General features: G+C 37.7%; 1 protein-coding gene across 1 annotated transcript in view; it reads right to left on the bottom strand.

Annotated features, from left to right (window-relative positions):
- The window catches only part of LOC145995275 (phospholipase B1, membrane-associated-like), a 43,393-nt gene extending 23,479 nt beyond the window's left edge, over nucleotides 1–19,914 (bottom strand). The window contains exons 1-3 of the mRNA XM_083131861.1: nucleotides 19,743–19,914; nucleotides 3,584–3,779; nucleotides 1,688–1,895 (exon numbers count right to left, since the gene is read on the bottom strand). Coding sequence (XP_082987987.1) covers nucleotides 1,688–1,895; nucleotides 3,584–3,775 — 400 coding nt within the window. The 5' untranslated portion in view covers nucleotides 3,776–3,779; nucleotides 19,743–19,914. The remainder of the gene's footprint in view (nucleotides 1–1,687; nucleotides 1,896–3,583; nucleotides 3,780–19,742) is intronic.
- Between the last annotated feature and the right edge of the window lie 5,827 nt (nucleotides 19,915–25,741).

Genomic DNA, 25,741 nt, shown 5'->3' with positions numbered 1-25,741 from the left:
TGAAACTGAAAGAGAAACATGCCATTTTTTATACAACTTTTCTATTCGTACACTTAATAATATAAAAGAAAAAAGTATATTCAGAGCAAATTGACTGACAGTTCTAATACTTTGATGCGTATCCTTTGGTTTTAATTACTGCTTGACACCTGTTCTTCATAGAATTAAGCAGTTTCCGACATGTTTCAGAGCTTATTTTATTCCACTCGGCTTGCACAACAGTTTTCAACTCTTGTTTGGACTTGACGCCTGCTTTATAGACTCGCCTCTTCAAAGTTGCCCATAAAATGCTCAATGGGATTTAAGTCATGACTTTGAGCTGGTGTTGTAGTAGTTTGGGCACATTCCATATTAGCCAATTCATGTGAACTCGCGCCTTATGCTTACTGTCATTGTCTTGTTGGAATCTGTTGATAGGCGGCATGTCCATTTTTTGGGCACTCTGCGTTACATTGTTCTTCAATATGTCCAAATAGACATATGCTTCCATGATACCATCAATAAACTGGATGGTGCCAACACCTTTGGACGACATACAGCCCCAAATCAATAATGACCCACCACCGTGTTTAACTGTTGGAACTGTGTTAATGTGATCATTGTCTTTATTTGATTTTCTCCAGACCCTATTTATCCCATCTGACCAGTATATATTAATCTTGGACTCGTCTGACCATATGACACTATCCCAAAGTTCCTGGTCCTTGTGGATGTGCTCTATTGCGAATGAAAGTCTATTCCTGCGATTCACCTTATTTACATACGGCCTCTTTCGTGGTATTCTGCCATTATATCCATGCTTCCACAAGGCACGTCGGACAGTTTGATCGGACATCATCTTGCCAGTAACATTTTGTACTAACGGTCGTAACTGTGGAACACTTAGTCGGGGGTTTTGAACCTTCGTCTCTAAATTTGTTTACTATGTATTGAACTGTGGAGTGTGATTTATTGACTGTTTGTCCAATTTTTCTTAACGAATAACCTCTAAGGGTCAAATTTATAACAACATCCTTCAGATCGGAACTACGTTCCCTCACCTTGTCCATTTCGAACACGCTGATAGATAGACGATAGGCCTACAACAATACCTACGCCAGCATTCCACTTGACGTGGAGCGCGGCTGCATGTTCAAACTTGTTACGAAGTTGCAAACTGCACGAAATCGCCCGAATAGCGGTGGCGCTGTATGCGAGGAAGATTGAAACTCTTGCCTGTACGAATAACAATGTTGCATGAAACAGCGTGGTTTTCTCTTCTCACACAAATTATACGCTCTGTTTATACACTTTGAACATACATTTTTATTGACATTTGTTGGTGAAACCTTCATTAACATTAATTTCCAGTTACATACGAAAATGATTATATTTACTAGTAGATATGACGTTTTTTCCTCGGAAATTCTATGTGTACGAATAACAATGTTACATACTGTATCTGAAGTCTCAGTTACATAGCAATACATTCACGTATCTTAAATCTATAGCAAAGGCAAAGATTTTGAAAATATTTTTTATTGTATTTGTTTATAGGCAAACATTAAGACAGTTGAAAAATGTACGTATTTATGCAAAATGAAGTTTCTTTATGCTCTACTTGCAATGTTCATAATTCGTAGTTTAGTTCCGAGTTTATATGTAAACACACACATACCAAAAGATTTGAGCATTGATGATAGCTTACCTCCCATGGCGGAAAGTCCCCTGTAGTTGAGACGAGTTTCCTCCTCCGTGTACGCCAGCGCCCCGTTAGCGGATGTGAGGCTGTCGCCAAGCGCCGCGACGACTTTGATGTCGCCAGGCCTCAGCCGGTGGACGCTCGTAGGCGGTGGATCGGACTTTGTGACGTTGCAAGGGAAGCTGACTAGCAGGGGCAAGGGGTCCTGTGCTCTCTAGGAATAAATATAAGAAATAATTAGGTGCGTGCTTCATATTGTCTTATTAGAATCACACCTGTTATTGGTAATTTTTGTTATATCTTGCCATCGTGTTTCACTACAAATCCTATACTCTTTTTTTTTTTTAATTCAATATTCTAAGAGCTAACACAACTCTCTGGGAACATATTTCATTAACCCTATCTTATCCGTGCCGTACAAGAAACTGACTTACCTGAAGAGGGACGGGGGTTCACATGCCCACACATTTTTCATAAGAAAAATTCAAGAAAGCATTTTGTTTTTGAATCACTGTTTCCTTTGTTGTTTATATACACTTAGTGCAGTTATATAATAATAATTATATTTGTAATAATTATAATAATAATTATAAAAAATACCATCATTCATAAAAAACAAGAACCAATTATTGCACGAGTGTCAAACACATATTTAATCATTCACTATACCTAAAATAAACATATGAATGTTGTATAAATGTTTTTTTGTTTATATAGGTGCAGTTATAGTAATTATAATAATTACAAAAATTATCATAATTAGCAATAAATAGTACACTGTCACTGGCATGAGTGTCACGTCGGAACACACATCCCAGGGGTGGAGGTACTGAATTTTGCATCCTAAAACAAATTACCTTTATAATTTTATGAACTAAAGTAATACAGAAACATTGAGAACACCATAGGGAACAAGGTAATATATTTTCTAATTTTTTTAATAAAAATAGTCACAGTTGTAAAATTGAAAAACAAGAGGTCGTGGGTCTGGCAGATCGCCTCCTCGGTAAGCTATGATTAATTATCCCCCGCGATTGTTATGTTTATATTATTTATATATATATATATATATTATTTATTACGTATATATATATATATATATATATATATATATATATATATATATATATATATATATAATGGAGGTATGTGTGTATATATGTATGTATGTTTGTTCCCGCATAACTCTCGAACGTCTGGAGCAATTTCAACCAAACTTGGTGCACATGTGACTTACAATCTGGAAGGAAATACCACAGAGTAAGTAAATTACTTACTCTGTGGAAATACTGTGGGGATAGGACACCCCTGGCACCCCTAGGGGTGAGGATGGTAAGGGGTGACATGTAAAAATAATCGAAAACGACCAATATTAGTGTCGAATCCATAGTTTTCGGGGTCGCTAACAGGGCCGGGTTAAGACGAAATTGGGCCTGATGCTGCATGCTGATAGCATTAACTTGAAATCTTCGGTGAACAATAAACACAACGATGTTATAGTTACGTCACAGCGCAAGGAATAATAGTATCTGTATAATAAGTAAAGCTGTGTCTAAGCGTCCGAAATTGGGGCTCCAAATTTCATTCTAAGATTTATTTTCAGGTTAATATAGCAAATGAAAACTGTTCAGCTTTCGGAAAATTCTTTTCTGTTTTCATCTGGGCCTATTTCAGGAATGGGCCTAATGCTGCAGCACCAATAGCACCCACGTTAATCCGTCACTGGTTGCTAAGCTAATTGGTGACATTCATGATGACATTTGAGAGAGAGAGAGAGAGAGAGAAAGACGCCGCGTAATCGGCTAGTTTATTAGAAATTATGCGTGGCAACTAAACTAGTTGTACTCTTCTTCCAGAAAATATGCACTATGTGTTGCGTAAAACGTTTGATCTATTACTCACCTGTATCCCTGGGAAGTAACCTAACCGCAATGGTAGCAGCCATATTTGTTTTGGAAGCTCCAGTAACGCGTCACCAACTTCCTGCATTGCTTCCATGATCTTCTCCAGCCGCGTAGCCGAGGAGGGCGGCTGGGACGCTCCACACGACGAACATAGGAGGAACAGACAAGCCACTACATCCAGAGACCTCATGGTCCTGAAACAAGAACACAAATGCTCACTCAAGTCTGCAGATAAAGAAACAATAGAGTGTCTTCTTATATCACGAGAGATTGAATCTTAACTGTACCCACAATTCCCTAAAGAAAGTTACCTCTGCCATTAACATTCTTACGTGTGTACACTCTATCATTTTCTATTCAGTGAAGAAGTGTGGCCTGTGCAACCTCAACGAGAAATGTGCATGAATGTAATTATTAGATTGTACCAGTTATGAAACCTACGAGCTAAAGATTACTGTTATCTGCATTGGGAAATTACTCCTCCATCGCTTTTTGAAAGATAAGAGTCATGATGGTTGTGCTACAATGGCCATTGCGTTCTGTGAAATCTCACACAACTCTTTGATCAAATTTAGAGTTGGTAGTCTGTGCACTGAAGACACGTAGTTGACTTGTTCATTTCACAATCCTGCACCTTTCTTATGAACGTTTTTGTATCAGCTCGAACGGTAGTTTAACTGGAAAAAATATTATATAAGAGTAATTTAAAGGCAAGAAAAGAGCCTGGTGTTGTTGATCAAGGTATGGCTTCGCACCGGCGTCGAGTTTTGCAATCTTATCAAGTCAGTTGGAGTTCTTCCTGTTCACAGAATTGCGTTCTCCACAAGTGAAAGGACGAAATACGTATACTCGGTGTTATTGTCAATCTCTTTCCATACAAACTCTTGTCTTTTCTTCCTTTATTTCATTTCGTATCGAATAAATATGCTTCAAATCGTGGGAATATTATGCAAGTTTCTGATCACAGCCTTTTGCACATAATTAGTCATAAGTTTTCGCAGCCCTTGTACACATTGCATTGCTCTTACAACACAGTGAGTTTATCTTCACAGTTAACGCAATGGATTGTGTGCTGTTGTTAAAACATCCAGAATTCTCATGGAATTGCAATAAAATTTCTCTTTAGTTCACATTTAGCAACTCAGTAGTCTGTGTTCAGTGGGAATTACTCACGTATTACATCAAATTGTTGAAATTGAAGGAAAAGCAAGGGAAAGCTGATGACCGTTTGTAAAACGAAAAAAGTAGCAGTTTTAGTAAAAATCTGAAGAGTTCATTTGAAAACTTGAATGCGTCTAACTGTCCTAAGAGAGCTGATTCATTTGCATTAAACAATGCATCTTAACACGTGTGTTTAAATGAGATCTCTCACATTTAATACACATGTTGCATTACTCTGTTACTCGGGAACTTGCTCGTTCGTCATATACGAGTATAAGTACCGTGACAGCTGCTGCTTGCTTCATGTGTCGAAAACATTGACCTATAACCAAAAAATGATGCAATGTAAGCAATTTTTTTTTACACATAAAAGTTTTATATTTTATGACGCATCTAAAATGATTCACAAACACATTCGTTTTCGAGCAAGAAGTGGATGTATCGACTTTTAAATAAAAAAAAATGAACCAGAATATCAACTTTCAGCATGTTATCTGTTTTTGATCAGAGCAGTAACGTACCAAACGTGTTTCATATGCAACTGTAGTGATAACGTCGTCGCCTTGTAATCAAGGGGTCTCGGGTTCGATACCCGATAGAGATACATTGCACAGTGGTTCGGATTCCACTTTAAACTGTAGGTTCTGTCCCGATTAGCCTATCTGTTCAAGACTTAAAACAACAATTCAAGCAAAAAAAGGCTATATTCAAGCTATGTCCTGTAAAAAAAATGTCAAAACCGAAGACAGTAGAGCAGGAACAATCTTCTAAATTAGGCCACTCGACATGGAATGACTCCACAGTAAAGTATTAGGTATATCAATTTTGTCTCAAGTGGGCTCGCTCTTCTACTACAGAGTGAGTCAGTAAGTCATTGCATGATGGACTGACAATTTAATTTTCCGTGAACTGAATACTGGCATTTAAAAGATCACATCTGCAAGAAGATATAACAGTACCTACATCATCATCCAAGATGACGCTCAGCGTAGATCAGCATGAGCAACTGCGTACAAAAACAGTCTGCATTGAGATATTCAGAAAGTAACACTCGCGTATAGGAGGGGGGCTGGTGGGGCTACAGACTCCTCCGAAATTTTGAAAAAAATAAATATTAAAAAAAAAGGCAGTGAAGAACTCGAGAGAAATCAGAGTGGTAAATGCAAACCTCCCTTAACATGATCTCCGATTGTCATTTTTGATAGAGAAAAGTTCTAAAAATACGAAATATCATATTGTGCATACCGCCTCCCTAGAAAGCAGCTACGTACTACCCACCTCTATAATTCCAGTCCCTCCAGAAAAATTCCTGCGTAAGACAGTGGAAAGAAATATTTTATTAATTAGAAAATGTTTAAAAAATAATATTGTAACTATTAATGTACCAGTAGTGAATAGCACCCAAAATCAACAATTATTATTAACACTACAGGCAGTGGCGTAAATAACACCCGCAACCCCCGCGGTGCGGGGGGGGGGGCGTACGAGCAACTTCAACGCTGAGTTTCACCCTACTTGCAATTTTTACCAAACGGAAAAGAAAAGTTTAAAAAAATCTTCCTCGACGAAATGACAGAAGATATTGACTTTAGTGATTTTCCAAGCTAAAATTCATCAAAAATTACTTGAGAAGCACAATGTCAAGAATGAGAGCGATCGTGCTCTAAAACTAGACTTGACCGAACTAGCAAACAAGAATTTGCTTCCATGAAAAAATTCAGAGGACTGGTAATGATCATTTGACAATATCGTATTTTTGTAGTAACAGTCTATTTTCATATTATAATATATATTTTTTACAGTTTCTCTGTTGTCGTAACCTGTCGTATCAGTTTTTACATTGATTCAAATTACATGAATGCATTTTCATATCTGTATATACCTAATACGGGGAAAAAACAAGAAATGTTCATATTTTTCGATTTTGAGGTTTACAGCTCATTCTGTTGGTTGGAACTGGTACTAAACAACTGTACAAAAACCACTGGAATGAAATGAGAAATGTGCGTGTAAGAGACGATAGAATATTTGGGGTACTGGGAAAGAACAAGGAAAGATTAGTATTAAAATGTCTTTTTCTCCAAAAACTGGTTTTGTGACATTCCTTGTTCTTTCCTCTTACCCTACAAATGTAGGCGTGAATTTATATTTTAGAAAAGAAATATATTATTTGTATATTTTTAAACGAGTAGGGGCGCACAACTGAAAGTTACAGGGGGGGTAGTTATGCTACTGACTACAGGTGTTAAAATTTTACTCTGCTCGGTACTGCTGAAAGTTGAAACCCCTCCTGTATCGACGGCCGTTGAAAGAACCCCATATTTGTAGTAGTTGCTCCATACTTCAATTATGGTATGTCTTCTTCAGCTTCTACGAAACAAATGTCGCTGCAATAGAATCCCCTCTTTGCACTTTCTCTGCTCTTGACCTCGTTAACGTTTGGCCGAGAGAAATTGTCTCCCTGCTCTGTTCTTGCATTGCGATGCCCCGAGGGCATTTCCCAACCACTTCGCTCGGTTTTCGATGATCACATTGAATCACGAAAATCGTTAGTGTGCTTGTAGAGTTTGCTGTGCACTATGTATTGGAATGGCCGACAAAAAATGTTGGAAAATCCTACATTGGAATTAAATACTGGAGATGATGAATGGAATTTGTTAATTAGATTGTGTAAGATTTTTTTTATTAGTGTGTATTTTTAATAACGAAAATTTTTAGTTAATTCTATAAAATTCCCTGTAAGTTTTAGTCACAATTTCTTCACTTCCGATTGTGTCACCCAAACCACGCAAGTTATCAAGTATAAAGAACTCGCGGCACTGTAGGTGCCCTGGTTGCTGAAATATTGCAATTTAAAGTTAGCAAGATGTTGGTAAAATGGTCGCACAGTTTGCACCACTGTAATTTCGGAAATACAAAAGATATGGATCTTCTTCAACTTTGCATATTTTCCTACCTCAGGTGGCTCTTCCAGTATAATAAATTTCAAATGAATCAAAAAATGTAGGGTTGAGGAGCTTGTTGATTTGACATGGAATGAATAGTCACACTCAAACATGTAATGTTTGAGCCACTGCCGCCATCAAACGGTTGGACAGCAACTTCAAGTCACAAAATCCCATGGAAAAAATAATAAGCTTTGCAATTGGTCTGCAGTCGAAATGAAACTTACTGGTGATTGAGTAAATTTCTTCAAATATCATTGTAGAGTGTAATATTTGCATTACATTGTAAAAATTATAAAACAAACATTTTTGTATTGGTCATATTAAACACCAGGCAATAGTTATTATTTCATGTCACGAATTTCATCAGTATTTCCAATTTATCTCAAACCAGAAACTGTAAATGAGTTTATTGCTTATGAAAAAGAAAGCACCTGACATTAGAAAATGCGCATTGGTGTATTCGATTCGTGTCTGACATTTTTTTTCTATATGCACAGGGCAACACTTACGCATAGATTTCGTATTCTTTCCATGGATAAGTTCACCTTCTACTGTTATGTAATCACATGAAAACAATCCATCTACCCAACCTCTACACTTCAAATAACCTTGGAGTCACAGAAATCAATTGGCGAATTTGTCGTAAGAGACACGTGCGTAAGGAGAAAGCATTTAAATTAGTTTTTTTTAATGGAAAGTATGATAAAAACACACGACTTGCAAACATTGTAAGGATAGAAAGGGTAACGGTACGAAATGAACCTTTTATCTCTTTTCATGTACTCTTTGTTATCTGCTTTCACCAGTATTTCATCTTTACGACCATAGATTGACAGTTTCACCTGAATTAAGCTGTCTGGTGGGAGTGTGAACTTATGTAAGCTTTAAAACTCTTTGACTATTACAGACCATCACACATGAAATGTAGGTTACGGCACAGACAGAAGGTATTTAAATGATAAAAGGTCGAAGATCATCGGTAAATGTTACATTGCTTTCTCACTAACGTCACCTGTACTAAATGATATAAAAAAAGAAATGGAATATGTGTGTTGAATGTTTAGATGTCTCCTGTGCATTGTACCGTGACATGACGTCGCATAAAAGGCGTGGAGGTAGGGTGTCACACATTCTCGATGTGATCACTACAATGACCCGGTCGCCTCTAAAAATTTCAATGAGACTTCATTGGTTCCAGAATGAGATTCTCTATGTGGGATGTCACCCTACATAAAATTCCTGACTAAAATTACCAAATCTGTATACAGAGCTACTATAAATAATTCATTACATTTCAAAACACTATTTTCCAAAGTATTGTACATATTATATGAATGATACATGGAAATAACTGTAAACTCCCCAAGTTTTACTCACGTTCTACAAATGTTCTATGTGTGCCCCTCTGGCTACACAACACACATCCAAGCGGTAGTCGAGTTCCACCCATATAATTTGTAGCAATCCCCCGTCAATGGTCATTAGAGAAGCATTGATGCGTTCCCTGAACCTTCCATAGTTCTTTTCTGTACTCTCTTCTGAATGCACGATGCACTGCAATAACAGATGAACATCTCGCATATTCCAACAGACAAAAACTCTTTTCTCGGTTTGTCGCCATTTTGTACAGGCACTCTGCTGCCAACTGGTGAGTTTACAATTATTTTCATGTATCATTCATATCTGTATGTGCAATACTTTGGAAAATACAGTGTTTTGAAATCGAACGAATTATTTATAGTAACCTTGTATTTGACTCGGAGAAATAAAATTTATAACAAAGTATGAGAACAATGTATTTGTATGTTCTATTATTGTAAGAGTACGTGGCTTTTCTGCCACTTTTTGGCTATTGTCGAGTATGAAGATGAATGATAATTAGCTAGTTGAAATTGAAGGATCAACAGACAGCAATGGAAATATCCAGCCTGTCATTCGAAGCCATAATCTTTAGAAGCGAAATCGTGAGTCAATCAACACCCTTGACCACCAGAGTAGCCGAGAGAAAATATATACGTGTGAGAATGTATATTAATGTTTGTGAATTAATATTAATTGTGTATTAATGGTTTGAAAAGAAACAAAAAACGGAAAACATGATCGAGTAGAGGAGCATCTCCAAGAATCAAGAATATATTAATTTATAATACTACTATTACTTAATCAATGTATAGGCCTATATATTACGAATAATTCTTAAGATATAAGTATATCAATTATATATTTACAAAAAGAATTTCTTCCGAGGTGCATGTTTTTTGCGTATACCACTTGGAGGTGAGAACTGTCTCAGAGGACCCAGGAGGTAGAAAAGTGATGTAAAATATGAAACAGAAAGAAAGACTGATAATTGACTATAATACTAACCTCAAGGCAATTTGCAAATACTAAACTTATTTCACTCTTAGAGCATGTTTGTTTATATATTATCGGATTACACGAGGTTAAAAAAGAATCAAGGGAATTGCTCGTGACCAGAAATAGAATATAGGAACTATATGCAAATATTGTTCAGAGGTAAAACGTGGGTATGCACTGGAAAACAAGTGAGAACACAAATATGAAGATGAGGCTGAACAGGATCTTGATCTCAATCGCAGATGGAGTAATGTGTGGCATGTACAGTCACGGACACGTCTGGGTTTTAACGACAGCATTGACTTTCAATAGAATAGGTACAACTCAGAAGTGTCCGAATCTGTACCAGGTTCAGTTGCTTTCCCACTCCTCTAATAGAAGACTATGTGGTCGCTAGATACGTGTGGACTATATTTCAATGAGAAAACTCTGCGGTAGAATATTCATATTCTAGCAAAAAATATCTGGCCATATCTTGTGAGCAACTAAGATGCGAGTCTACCACTTGACCTTTGCAGATAGGATGTGGAAAGAAACTATAGACTATACAAGTCGTCTCACTTTCATCCCTAGTTCACTCCTAACACCCGAAGTCTGCTGCGAAAAACAACTTTGACTCGTTTGAGCAGCTGTCTGAATCAGATGACTGAGGGCAAGGGAACATTGCCTAAAGAGAGTTCACGTGGTGTTAAAATGTTTTGTCGAGGACAAACTTGCTGATCAATGGTTGATGTAAATGGGGCAATTGCTCCGAAAGGTCACGCGTATGGACTAACTTTCTCTCCATTTTTTTGCCTAGTCTAATTAGTATTATCTTTAAACAGAATATAAAATAAGTTGTTTTCGGAGGAAAAAAATTGGAGGCACGTGACATTTTTTTTACACTTCAATAAACCAATGGAAAAATGTAGCGAGAATACATTCGAACAACATGTTATGCCATCCAGGACACTGTTAAATTAGCATAGTATTGGTCGAACAGCTGTTCTTAACTTGCTCACGGACTCCCTCAACGTCCAAATCCAAACGTGGAAATCCAGCGTCGAAAGAAGATGCAGGATCATGGAATGGTGAAAGCAGTAACTGAAGGGAGAATACAAGAGCGAAAACACATTGGCAGGCCCACGGCGGTGTCTATGAAACAAATCATCAATGTGTGTACATAAAGCTACATGCTGGATTCGAGAACGTACTAACCCAAGTAACAATGAGTAATTTGTAAAGAGTTATCATTGTGTATCTCGGTGTTTGATCTCGTAAAACCGTCAACACTTTCACTTGCAAAAGAGCAAAGGCGCATCAACATTCAGTCGCCAGACCTGCACTCTCTACATCCCGTGATTCGCCATTATGAGCGCAAGATATGAGCGCAAGATATGAACAAACTACCTGAAACGCTGGTGAATTAGAAAGGCAGGTTTTCTCTGGAAAGACGTTCTGCCTTATCGCTGACTTCCTGAAAACTCTATCCTTTGTGAGAGCAAAGAATGTGCATATTACGAAACTGGATTTTTATACTAACAGAAAACACGTATCGTAACAATATAGTCTCCTATAAGAGGAGCGGGAATCAGCTAAACCTGGTATATACATACCACATCTCTTCCATCTGCAATTGAGCTCAAGAATGTGTTGAGCCTCACCTTGATATGTGTTCTCACCAGGCGTAACTTGGCTGAGGCAAAATGTTCGGGTTGTTTATTAAACTTTACAAGTTAAAAGTACTTTTGTTAACCTCCTGGGACCTGAGGAGCAAAGAAATAAAGGGTATAATATTTGTGATTTTGCAAATGTAACACTTATCCTGTACGTTAATTTTATGGGACGGGAAGCTTATAGATTCTTCCCCCTCCCCAAAGTAAAGCCCCAAGTTCGATTCCTTGCCCCCAAAGTTAGGCCTCAATTTTGTTCTCACCTTATTTTTCCAGTTCTTTCCCACATCTTATTTCTGAACCATATGTGAATGTAGCTCTTTCTATTTCTGGCCACGACCATATCATAATTCACATTTTTAAGACACTTTGATTCTTTTTCCCTCACGTAGCCCAAACTGTTTAATAATATATAAACATACATGTTTTAGGCTTGGAATCAGTTCAGCATTTCCATATTGCCTTTAGGTTAGTAGTATAATCAGCTAGCATTATTTCTTTTATTTTACAATTTCTTTTCTACCTCTTCAGTTCATAACGACCTTGAAGAGACCTACACCAGTCACTCCGCCGTGAAGTTAACTCGTCTTCATAAAGAAGTTGGAATAATCTGTGGTTGGAATCGTTAAGTAACTTAATACTCGTGTCTCTTGTCAATAACAAAAGAGCATCGCCTTTTAACATGTACTGCTTAGATTATTCCATGCGGAGCATCCAAAGCACCCAACAGTTGGCTCAAGTGTTACTCCATAATACACTAAATACGAGTGTTCCCATGATTGTGCGTAATTATCTGCATAGCCTGTTTCGTGGGGCACGTAGTGTTACCAGATCATCATTATCTGCACGAAGTCTAACAATAATTACAGTAGCGTTGCTGGAAAGGTAGAAGATAGGTTAGCAGAAAAAGATAATGAAAAGGCAAGTAAAAGTGCCACGTTGTTATATTATTCAAACGTTGATCTCGCCATGAAGTTGTTACCTTTTTACTGTTATGTGAGAGTGGTAAAAAACATATTTTTTTCCCACGTAACAGATAGAATTATTTTTCTCGCAGTTATGAAGGTACAGACTAGCTGTAAGCAATTTAAGAGCACTTTTACAAGCTAACATTCTTCCACGACATTTTTAGTCACTTCGACGCCGGGACCTGATGCAGGTCAAATGAAGAAATCTGGACGTTGCCTAACTAAAAAAGAAAGGTGTAATTTCTTGAGTGATAGCTGTTCAGACTAATTTATGTTAGTATATGACCTCCTTTCTCAAGCCAATTGCACTGGTGACCTAGCATTACATTTTTAATTGTTTGTAAATGTTAGAAAGCCTATTTACATATTATAAAAATTAGTAAATGGGCCTCGGAAGGAGAAGCGTGTTGAGTAATTTCGCTCATAGGTTCTGCATTCGTATCCCGGCCAAAGCATGCATGTTTCATTTCGTTTGTTCTGTTGTCTAGTTATTATTCTTTGAAGATAAGCAGAAATATAAAAATAAGCAACGAGGTAATGGTACTGAATGTGGATTCACATGTAATTAACTATGGCATCCCAAAGCATGACAGTATAAAAATAGTAACTTTTTATAATTTATCTATGACTAATACAGAGTAACAATTCAAAAGACAGTGTTATTAGATTATTTGTTATCACTGCCGCTTTGTAATCAAGAGGTTTTGGGTTCGATCCCTGGTGGAGGGACATTAGCATATGATGGTCAAATAGCCTAAGTGCTGACACATTCAACTTCATATATATGTAATGAAATCGATAATTTGTAATGACCATTATTATTGATAGTGTAAGTCAGGTATAGCTCCCCGTGCACATTGCACCTTGCCATGAAAGCACGTATAAGGGGATGTGGAAGGTAGGTCCCCGCACATTCTCGATATTTGTGATGTGATCAACACCACCTTCCGGCCTCCTTTACCCTTCAGGGTTGCCCCCCAGGTACCCATTTATTTGGGGTTGGGTTAATCTCGCGCCGGGAATTGAACAAGACCACTCAGCTCCTTATTTGGTTACTATTATTTTATACTGCCGTTAAAATTTAACCGTCTGCCCATTGGTTTACAAAAAAACAGAAGAGCATCATTGTTTATTCAAATTTGAACATTTTATCAATCATAAATACACATATTGCGTGGCGTGTATCATGAATATATTTTTAGAAACTCAATATTTAAATTACATGAATTGTGGTAACTATATAATGTCCGTTGATAGTTTAATGGTATTTTTTTTCCCGCTGATTGGATGGCAGCGAAAATTGATGGTCTTAGACCGTAATTTCCCCAGTCAGCTTTTTACAACGATCTGTGAGTCAAGCTTCCAGTTTCTAAGCCAATGCCAGTGGGACAAGGTCTGCAAACGGAATTGCCAATCCAGCATCTTCAGAATACCAGTATTGCCCTTGGTCATCTGGCCTTCGTCAAGCCTTGTCTTTCAATGTTTCCTCGCAAGCCAACAGATTTTCTCCATTACCCAAAATGCTAACTAGCTCCAGGGTTGAGTTTCAATCACAGGCAGACTTTTTATGTCTTCTTTTATTGGTTGGTTACTGCAACCGCGACAATTGGTGAGTGATAATAATGAAGTTGATGCAATACCCAAGAGTGAGTTCTTCAAGACTCATTGGTTAAAGTGAGCCACTGATATATACACTTTTAGAAGTTACCGTAAATTTTACAATATTGTACCGTTAAAATTGAACAGTGTTAATTTATAAAAATAAGACGCAACCGTTTTTTTAATTAAACATTTTATCGTGACTGTGTAATGATAGATAATGATTATAAATTACAGTTACGTTCACCATAGATATATTTTTAGAAACGTAATCATTAAAATTACATTAATTATGCTAACTATGTAATGGCTGTTAATGCTTCAAAAACGGTCACGACCATTTAAAACTGTAGTTGGATGGTAGCGGAACTTGGTCATAGACCGTCATTTCTCCAATCAAGATTTTATAGTGTACGAAATATATTACTAGGTGTACAGAAAAAAAGAAACCTTAAATAATGTGCTTATCATTTAAGCGAGTATTACCCAATGCAAGAATACTTCTCAGTGTACATGTGAATATATATTATTTATTCTTCAGCGGCATCTCTCGGTTATTTCTACACTAACTCCCTCATGAACAACCCTTCTCAGCAATCAGGACAATTTAAACCACCGGTTTTGATTGATTGTTTTTGTTTATTTTACTTCGCCTTTCTGCCACTTTTGGCTAATCGCGGAGAGGAGTATGAGTCAGAATGAGCTTGGAAGCGAGCTCTGACTCCCGAAGCTTCCAATCAAAAATCGAGCCGATGACGTCATTTCAACCCAACACCTATTGCTAACTTTCTTTCTCATGCTGTGCATTGTGGGAAGGCTCCCTAGTCAGTCAACTGGATATATTCCGAAAGTAATCTATCAGAAACTAACCAAGACAAATATAATGAAGGATGATTTAGAAGCTAAAAGAATAGAACAAAAGCCTAACGTAAAGTTTCTACCCAAAAGACACACGTTGCCGTCATATCAAGACTTCAGTTAGATTTCTAGATACAAGTTTGTCTCCAGCAAGATGTAGCAGACGAGGAAAATTTGGTGCAGCAGCTGCCTTCTTTGTTTATTGAAGATTCGTAGGTCAATATTTGTGGTGCATTACTTTGAACGAAGTGAAAAGCAGCGCTAATGCTTTCCACACATGTAGAGACGAAATATGTGAATCAATATTGTCTTGGGTAACATGTGGAGAGACGGACAATATAATGCCAGGGTTCATCTATTGGAAAAGAGGGAGGGGCAAAGACAAAGCAAGCATATTTAAGCTCGGATGAAACGTGGACCTATCTCACCAATGAAATTTTAAAAATAAAATATTGTTTGGAAAGAGCTACACCACTAAATTCTTAATATTACATCCGTTTAGATTACATCCAAGGACGTATTTAGAGGATGGGTCGAAGGGAGGGGGTCGGACCCTTCCCCCGAAAGATGTACCAAGTCCAAAATTAGATTGTGATTAGACAACTTTGTGTTGACAGAGCCTGCGAATTTGTGCGTACCACTAGTAATAATAATACACATAAAATAAAGATCAGGGACTTTACCTTTTATAAGCTGGAACTAACAACCTAATCTATTAAAAAAAATGGTTAACATTTATTTCTTTAACAGGACAAATGTTTTTGTACAATTTTTAGTGATCATACTTAGACATGAGCTTGATAATGAAAACTTGCTGTAATATTTATATTCCTAAATCATCTTTTTACGTGTTCATGTGAAAATAATAATAATACTTATAAGAAATGCTTCTGTCAAGTCCACTAATCTGGTCTGGACTTACAGCTTAAAGTGAATTTTTGATCGATTGGTTAATTTGTTTTATTCTCCTTCGCTTTTCTATCACTTTTGACTAATTGCAAAGAAGAGGATGAAAGGTGATAAGATAAAATTGATGAAATGACAATCACAAGCATATGTGGAGAGGATAAAACGCCAGAACGTCGTTAGTCTGCAAAATACAGTCCAATGTGTAATGCGTGCAATGTGCCTCGATCGAACCCGGGATCCCTCGATTACAAGGCGACAGCACGAGACGAAACGACCGGGAACATGAAAACGACACCGAGAATTATACATGCTTGTACAGTCACGGACACTCCTGGGTTGTAATATTCCCATTGACATTGTATGGGATCGTTACAACCCAGAAGTGTCCGTGACTGTACAACTTGAGATCAAACAGAGTACAAATCGGACATTTTCGACTCTGGACGAGATCAGAAAACGAGGTAATCTTCCTCAATTACAAAATGAGACGTCTCGGTATTATCACAGTCATTAATGCAGTCAACCTTTGTGGAAATTCTCATTGTTTAAAAAAATGCATCGTCATTGCTCTCGGCTGAGAACTTTGTTCAGGAAACCCCAGAGGCATTTCCTTTGGAAATGAGCTTGTACACTTTCACTTCGATAAAAATTCGAAAACGTAAAATATACACAGTAGCTGTCTTACATAAAAAGCACAAAAAACTGGAAGGTTGTCTACGCAAATTAGAGGTCGCCCTAAGGAATTTGCCGATAGAGGAACTCCATTACTCTTTTCTAGTTGTGAATAAAATTACGTCAGTTCTACCTACAAGTCATGATGTGTGGGTTTTCTTTTCCTTTCTTAATGAAAGTGTTAAATATCTCTGTCTGGCAGGCACAAATTGAAATGATGATTAGTAACTGGTGTAAATGCGGAGTCCAAAGTTCGATTCTGGTGGATCACATTTCAGTGCGTCGGTTTCCACTTTAAAGCTGAGGTGTCCTAAGCTCAGATACTGAGTAAAACATGAACGTTGCATTGAATTTCATCACTTCATCATTTATTATCATCATCATAGTAATTAACTTAGGTGGAAAAGCGCCGCAAAATTACCAAAGGACACGAATACAAGGATACTTTAAACTACAGTAAAACCTCGATAATGCGGACCCCGATAAGCCGGACAGGCCAAAAAAACAACAAAAAAAAACAATGCAAGGTTTTAAATGTGGCTAGAAGCCAACAATCGCATTCGTCATATTGGTCCGTAACGGACTCCCCTTGCTTTAAGCCAACACAAATTTTTGAAGTCGAACAACATTCATGCCCTTTAAATACACTATAATAAACGTGTTTTGTTGCTATAATGCACTTTCTACTGTTCTTTTAGGTTATTTCAGTTAATCCGGACTTTCGTTAAACCGGCCAACTTATCCCCCCATTAGTCCGGATTAACGAGGTTTTACTGTATAGATGCAGACCCTATTGGCCTAATTGAACATAAATTGGATTTTGTTAATAAAACCGAAACTGGACACAAGCTGTGATGTTTGAAGATCACAGTTTTCATGAATCAAATAATTTACTGCATTCCCTGCATGTGACTTAATTTTTCTAAATATTTTATTGTTACACCATAAATTCCATGAATAAATATAACTTTAAACTCTATTAATTCAAGCAATATATGAAATCAGTCATGTTTATAAGTATGTGTGTGTTTTGAAATGTCATATTTCTCACTTGATTTAATATTGCTTATGTAGTACTTTCTTGTTTGCATAATGCTCTGTGAACGCTGTAATTGGGCACGTGCCTGTATGTTCGAAATAAATATAAAATAAATATCGTCAGCAAAATGGAAAGTTGTCTGTTAATAGATTAACCCCACCGGAAATTTAACCCAGGAACCTTTAAATGAAAAGCAATAACCAAAATCGCCATCTGAAAGTCCTTGGATTTACACTTCTGTTTTATTACAAAATAATGAAAACCAAGAGATGTCATATTCACATTATTCTACTTTAAATCAGTCTGTGAATTCAAGGTGACAAAGTGACAATGGACTCCAATTGGCAAACTTGAAAGCTTAGTTAGTACCTTCCTTCTATAAAGATACAACATAGATTTACTTCTCAAAATATAATTTACCTGTCATGTGCTTCTTTGAAGGACAAAATTCCTTTGGTAAAAATAATAATAAAATAAAGGTTTGTTGGTAGGAAAAAAAATCCCTTGGTAAAGAATTAAATTTTTTTTTGTAGAACAAGGGATCCCCAGAAAAAAAGGTTTATAAGGCGAAAATTTCAGGATAAAGACCCAAAACTTTGTAGACCAAAATTCTCCTATATGTTTTTACACCTCTGTTTGCAGATGGAAGTTTGCAGGATAGGTTTATGTTTTCCACAATAGCGATGCAGAGCGAAATTTCCATGCAAAAGTACATGGACAGAAGCAAATATTCTGCCAGACCAAACAAATTCAAGAAACACTTTCACTTCTACAAGTAAATACATATCTGATCTGGATTTATTCTTGAGAATATTGTCGATACTAGAAATTGATTACAAATTCAAGTGCCATATTAGTTAATTTCATTGAGTAAAGTTATAAAAATCATAGCAAATTGTACATTATTTTTAAGTCCACTTTATGCACAGATAAGCTAATCGGTACTGGACCTACATTTTAAAATTGGATCCGAACCACTATGTGCATCCACTGGGTATCAAACTCGGGACCCCTTGATCGCAAATGAGTGACGTTACCACTACGCCATCGGGAAGCCGTAATTTTACAAAAAGAGAGTATGCTAATTATGAAATACAAGGCAGGGTGAAAAGTGTGTGTGGATCAAATAAGATGAGTAAGAAGAAAGAATGACACAAGAAGATAAATTATGGTAGAAAGAAAATACATAAGCAGAAAGTCAGAGAGGATAAGGCAAATAAAATGTGGATATTGGGAGAATTAACCAGTGAATATGTGTGACAACCATATAATGTCCATATTAATACCTGCGCAGTTGGGTTGTTATCTGTTACCAATATACTCGAATTCTCGCCAGGTCAAAATTTTCGCGTGCCATGCCAGCAAAAATTGAAAAATTGGTTTTGCAACACTCAATTCCCATCGGGAAAAAAGGCGCATATGTTTGTTGTACGACCAAATTTCCACGTACTGGCTCAAAAGCTTGTTTGACGAAGGAATATCCACGTGATGACTTAAAAATTTGTTTTCACAAAATAAATTCCATGTGAAGGCTCAAAAGTTTCTTTGAAGAATCGAATTTCCTTGTAAAGGTTTAGAAGTTTGTTGGAGGCCGAAAATTTTTACTAAAAGGCTCAAAAGTTCGCTTGCAGAATGGAATATTCACTTGATGACTTGAAAGCATATCTGCAGGATGAAATTTCCACGTAAAGGCTCCAAAGTTTATTTGAAAAAGCGAATTTCCATGAAAAGGCTTGGAAGTTTGTTGGAGGCCGAAAATTTCCACGTAAAGGCTCAAACGTTTGCTTGCACGAAGAAACATCCACTTGATTTCCACATAAAGGTTCAAAAGCTTGTGTGCAGAAGAAAATTTCCATTTTAAGGCTGAAAAGTTTGTTTGTAGGAAATAATTTTTCTAAGTGTATTCAAGTAATTATATTGTTGCTGTTGTTTATATTCATCTAAATATTTATAATTATAACCAGGCAGATTTAGAAGAGAAGTTGGTGCTTACCCGCACACGTTCGATGATACCAATGGCAGCACAAGTACTGAAACAACTGGCAAACAGCAAGAAGAGGTGTAGGTATAAATGAGCTCCGCAACTGGAGAGGGGCTATTGTCACATGACACCAGCGTCTCGCGGTGTACAGCGGAGGGAATCACTCGCTCTTTCAACACAGAGCGCCGACAACACACTGGGCCTTCGACCGCCTCTCGATTTGACCCCGTTTCTCTCTCTTTCTCCCGAGGGCCTTTCTCGCCACCACGTGACCGTACTTTCTCCTCTTTTTATCTTTCTCAAATTCACTTTCATCGCGTCTGTGATTATGTGAGGAGGCTCGCTGGGGACAAGGTCAAGTTTGATACCTGATGGGTGCATTGACTTCTCATCTGCAGACTGGTGGGATCATTTTTCATCTCTTTCCCTTCTCTCTGAATCATTTTCTCATTGACTAATAAGAAAAGAGTCCTAAAATTTCTTACATAGCAGCTACAACCATTTATGACATGTACACCAGAGTTTGGAACTAGAATTTGATATTTAGGCGCAATTTGGCGACTAGCGAATGACATTTGGGCGCCATTTTGACATTATTACATAACGTTTAGGCGCCATTTACGACTAGTACATGGGCCTCCCTGATGGCGCAGTGGTAGCGTCGTCGCCTTGTAATCAAGGGGTTCCCGGGTTCGATACCCGGTGGAGGCACAAGTGGTTCGGATCCCACTTTAAAATGTAGGTCCAGTCCCGATTAGCCTTACTGTGCATAAAGTTTACTTAAAACACCAAATAAACAACAACAACGACTAGTACATAACATTTAGGCGCCATTTGACCATATATAAACGTCTTTTGGCGGCTAGTTTAAAACATTTTGTAGCCATTCGAAAGCTAGTGCTCACCTTTAGACACCATTTGGCGACTAGTGCATAACCTTTGGCAACTAGTTCTTAACATCTAGGTGCCATTGGCGAGTAGTGCATAACCTTTACGCACAATTTGGTGACTAGTACAGAACAATTAGCCACCATTTGCAACTAGTATATAACCTTTAGGCGCCAATTGACGACTAACTATACTCCGCCGGGCAAAAGACACACGTGGTTAGCTTCCAAGTTGCCAATGCAAAAGACACAGAGATGTTACGAAAACAGTCTAACTCTGTGTGTATAATATGAACAGTTTAACGATCGCGTTATGCGTCGACTTTCGATCTCGTCACCGAAGTTTCCAGGTTCGAGTCCCTGCTCCGGCATGAGCGTTTTTGTAATTGTCCTTTCTCTAATTTCATCAATCAACCTCATCGTTGCGATTAGCCAAAGGTGGCAGAAAAGCAATGTTAAATAACAAAAATACAACGCCAGAGGTGGGTAAGGGCGAAAGTTCCCCAGCAGCAAAGATAAATTAGAAATTCAAATACTAATTTAACCGAAATATGCAATTTTGTACTGTATTTGCACGTATATGATTGTGTCCCGCAGACAATTAAGAGCCTCTGTGTTCTAGTCGGTAGGGCGTCTGATTGCCACGCGGGAGACCCGGGTTCGATTTCGAGGGTGGGTGATCTAAGATTAGAATTTCTCCGACCTTGTCCCCGCATAAAGCGGCCCTGTGATTCACCCAGCCTCAAATCAATGGGTACCTGGGAGCAAAGGCGACCGGAGCGTGGTGCTGAAGACATCACTTGCAAAATGGTCGATATTGAGATATTGCCCTACCCCCACGTCCCTTAAATGTGCCTTTATGGCACTGTGATATATACACTTTACCTTTACTTACCCCCAGAAAACTCTCCCCCTCCTCACTCATTTTTTCTCCAGCTACGCCACTGATATAAAACAGATTTTTACGTCCCATTGGAATAATTATTCTATATCCACAGTGACAAGTGGCAGCCTGACCATTAGCAGTGCGTAGTTCGAGATCGGTTTTGTCACGTGCCAGTTTACGACGACACAATGAAAAATGCAAGGAAGAAATGTTTCCCAAAAGCAACGATAGATGGCAGCACGCCATATAAAGAAGAGCAGAGTTCATTGTAGAAACTAGGCGCGGAGAAGAGCGATTATATATATTATAGTAAATGCAAAATACATAAAGGAAGAGTATAAAAATTATAGAAGAAGTGAATATAATGTTGTTAATAGCAAATTAAGATAAATAAGAATATGCTCGTATATGAAACAATTAGGAAAGTTAATAAGTGAGCAAATGAATTCAGAAATGTATCTCTCTCTCCTTTTTGATTCTAGTGATCAAAACTTGATTGAATACCTCTGGCGAGGAGAACATCGTCAGCTTTTGTATTTGTCCGTCCCTCGGTGGCGCTGTGTCCAAATTAGACGCCCCGAAGCACTTACGGTTGCGCTTCTTATTAGACGCACTGGGCCATAGACAACGCTTTGCTATTAGCGATCCTGGGCTATTCCCCTTTTGGTCGTTACATAGGAGGTGCCGCTATTGTCAGTTTAGACGCCCCTAATCTTTCTATAAGTATAGCTTGTGAAGCGGGGAAAGCGAGCGCATATATGTAATAAATAAGATTACGCTTTAAAAGGAAGGACAATAAATTGGGAAAAAGAAAAGAAGAAGAAGCCTTTTCCTAAATAGAAAGAAGAAGAAGTATTTTCGAAAAATAGAAGAAAGAAAAGAAGAATAAGCCTTCTCCAAAATTAGAAAGAAGAAGAAGCATTTTCATAAATAGAAAGAAGAAGTCTTTTCCTAAATAATAAGAAGTCTTTTACAAAAACAGAAAGAAGAATTATTTTCCAAAAATAGAAAGAAGAAGAAGCCTTTTCCCAGATCAAAGATAGGAAGGAAGAAGAAGCCTTTTCCCAGAAAATACGAGAAGAAAGAAGAAGAAGATTTCCTTTCAATTATTCATAAGAACAATATAACCGACGTAAATTTGGAATCATCATATATACGTATATATTTCAATGTATATACAAGCTTCGCTATATATTTTCTCTGTATTGTGTATAGTTACCAGAATGTAGATCCGCATTTAACTATATCCTCTTGGCTATAAAACGCTTTCTTATTTAGAATTCTCGAATAAAGAACCTATCCCCTGAGATTAAGATATCTGTAGCCGTGGTATAACGTTTATTTTAAGAAGTGCACTAGAGGGACGTTGCAGTTTGTTCACTGAACTCTCCAGCCTAACTATTGCCTATTTTTGTGGGAGCAGGAAATAGTTTATTATCCATTTGCCTTGACTCATCTCACCCAACAGGTTAATAGGTGCCGGGGCTTGCCCCCAGTTGATATTTTCCTGGAGATGAGGCCTTGCTCGAAAAGGTTTATTATCTATTATCCAAGTTGGCATGGCTTTTACAGGATTCTGACGGTTATTATATTTTTCTTACGAAAATCTTGGCGAAGAAAGCATTGATTGCTTCCCCGAGGAAGAAGTTCTGTTTTTGAGTTGTTTGCCTCCTCCTGCTAGTGATGAGAACATACCATCGAATTATGGCGTAACTCCATTTGTTACGCTTCATAGACGTATTTCCTACTTACGCAAGGCCGGTAAATGCAATACGGGGAAAAAAATTGGTTCCATCTTTGTGCTGCGTCAGCACTAGAACGTGAGGCAGTGTCACATTTCTTAATTACTCTTAAAGAGACCACTGGTGCCTAAGTTCGCTGTAAGTCTACTTCATGCTCGGATAGGCTAATCGGGACTGGAGCATAGTGGAATCCGAAGCACTGTTGAATGTGCCTCCACCGTTGGGTGGAACTCGATACCACAAGGGGACAATGTTACCACTGTGCTTTCCGGAGGCTTGTGAAGGCTGGTGTAAACCAAAGGCTAAGGTGGTATGTGCTGTGAATATTCAAAGTTCTTTTCACCGTTTCTATATCATTTGCTTACATTGTCTTCTGTATAGTATGTGCACTACAGAAATGAAGAATGATTAAGAAGTTACAAAGGCAATTAGCTGAAAGCAGGCAACCGGGAACCTTGCTGCCATAGAATGCTGAAGATCGAATGAATAGACAGAGTAAAAACTAAGATGTCTTCTACAGGGATCCCGGGTTCAAATCCCGGTCTGGGCATGGGTGTTTGTGAGTGTCTCTTCATCAATTTCATCATATCATCACTCATCCTCATCTTTGCGATTACCAAACGTAGCAGAAATGCGAAGTAAAATATCCTAGATCAATCAACCAAAATCAAGAATTGTGCGCTATAAGAATTTCTCGATAGGTCAAATCCCACCTAGAGCAGACGCCCCTGACGTTAATTGACTTCCCTGCATAATTGCACCTAAAAAAATACCTCTACTTATCCCATGCCTATTAAAACGATTGTTTGGTGATCAATCTCTTTTGTTTTCGATGACAAGTTATTTCATTCCACACCCTTCCCCCTTACATATACTATATCCTCCCCATGATGTGCCAATTGCAGTTATTACCGCCGAAAGGAATGACGTAATGAATTATGATGAAAGGACGATTCAGTCCACGAACGCTTGGATTCTGACCTACTTAATGAGAGTGGTATTTGTGATTTTGGATTCCTGATTATGTAAACTGCTGAATACGTTTTCTCGCATGGCCTTCCTCCAGACGACGCAACATCCGTCGACCGCCACCTCGAAGGCTATATAGCCTCAATTTAGAAAAAAAAAATCCTGCTCCCAAAACCAACAAAAGCACTAGGAAGGAGTATAAAAAGAACCCAATTGGCCAGCGTCGCGTTACGTAAATGAATCATTGTTTAAATTATATAATCGGGTGGATGTCGATTCGTACACGACCGCACGATCAGCCAGAGGTAGGTATGCTGAGTATAGCGCCTGCAAGTTTTACCCATAGGGAAGTGGCTGTTGACGAATTTACAAATAGCATGGTACGTTCTCCGCGTGCAATTTTTCCGATGTAATTTCCATTTACGCGTTTTTGGCTTCCTGGACGGTACCAGGAACTTGTTTGGTAGGAAATTTTTGGTTCGCTGATTGGCCTTCTGTCAGGTGATCATTAGGGTGTGGGTTGGTGTCATTGGCAGGCTAGGTATATGAATTAAAAAAGGAGAAAATCTCTCATAGTGATGGTATCGAGGCGAGATCAGACTGGAAGTGGCTCGGTCTGATCTCGACTTGTAAATGGCTGTCTCGTCCTCGCCTCGAGTATCCTGGATATATATTCAACCACTCTGCACAGGATTTGCCATTAATAAATGGACTATGTAACTACTATAAACAAATTATTAGCGCCGAGCCGAAACCGATGTATTGGTATCGGCCTATACCAGAGGTATCGGTATCGGATAGTATCGGTTGGAATTTATTTGCCGATACCTGCCGCCTGTTTTGTGTCAAGAAACTGATTTTTTTTTTAAACATAACATACAATTAAATATTCTGATGTAATTACTGAATATTTTAAAATAAAAAAAATATTAGTAAATTGATGTATGTAATTGGAATGGAATACTTACACATTAATATTAATCAATAATTTGAACAACTTTTAATTATTACGATTTTCAAGTATCGGTATCGGTGGATATCTGTGAGGGTATCGGTATCGGTTCAAAATGGTATCGGCTCAGCCCCCACAAATTATATGTATAAATAATCAGGTAGATATCCATTTCGTAAGTTTGAAAAAGTCATATACTTGAGGAAATTTGATTTAGGTATTTTTTTTTTGTTTTCAAATTCATACCAAATCCTGAACGAAAGCACATTTAACCATGTCAATGGATGTGCCAGAATATTACGAAATTTTCTTTTTGGAATTTAATGCTCTACAGGCAACTGTACCATAGTAATACTTGTATTATATTATGTAGTTTTAGGTTATAATCCACTAATACACACATGTAAAGGAATTTACATTATATTTACATATCATTTGAACGTATAGAAAACACTTGTGAACGCACATTTCGGAAATTAACAAGATGACACACTTATACCTTAGTGCTTGAATACCGCTTGTATTTTGTAAGCGGAAGAAATTAAGAGGATATTCTCCATAAGGTTGGACATAGA

Source organism: Lepisma saccharinum, chromosome 11 (assembly GCF_977018435.1).
Source record: "Lepisma saccharinum chromosome 11, izLepSacc3.1, whole genome shotgun sequence".
Lineage (NCBI taxonomy): Eukaryota > Metazoa > Arthropoda > Insecta > Zygentoma > Lepismatidae > Lepisma > Lepisma saccharinum.
Note: the sequence above shows the minus strand (reverse complement) of the source record. Positions and strands in the feature narration are given on the sequence as shown.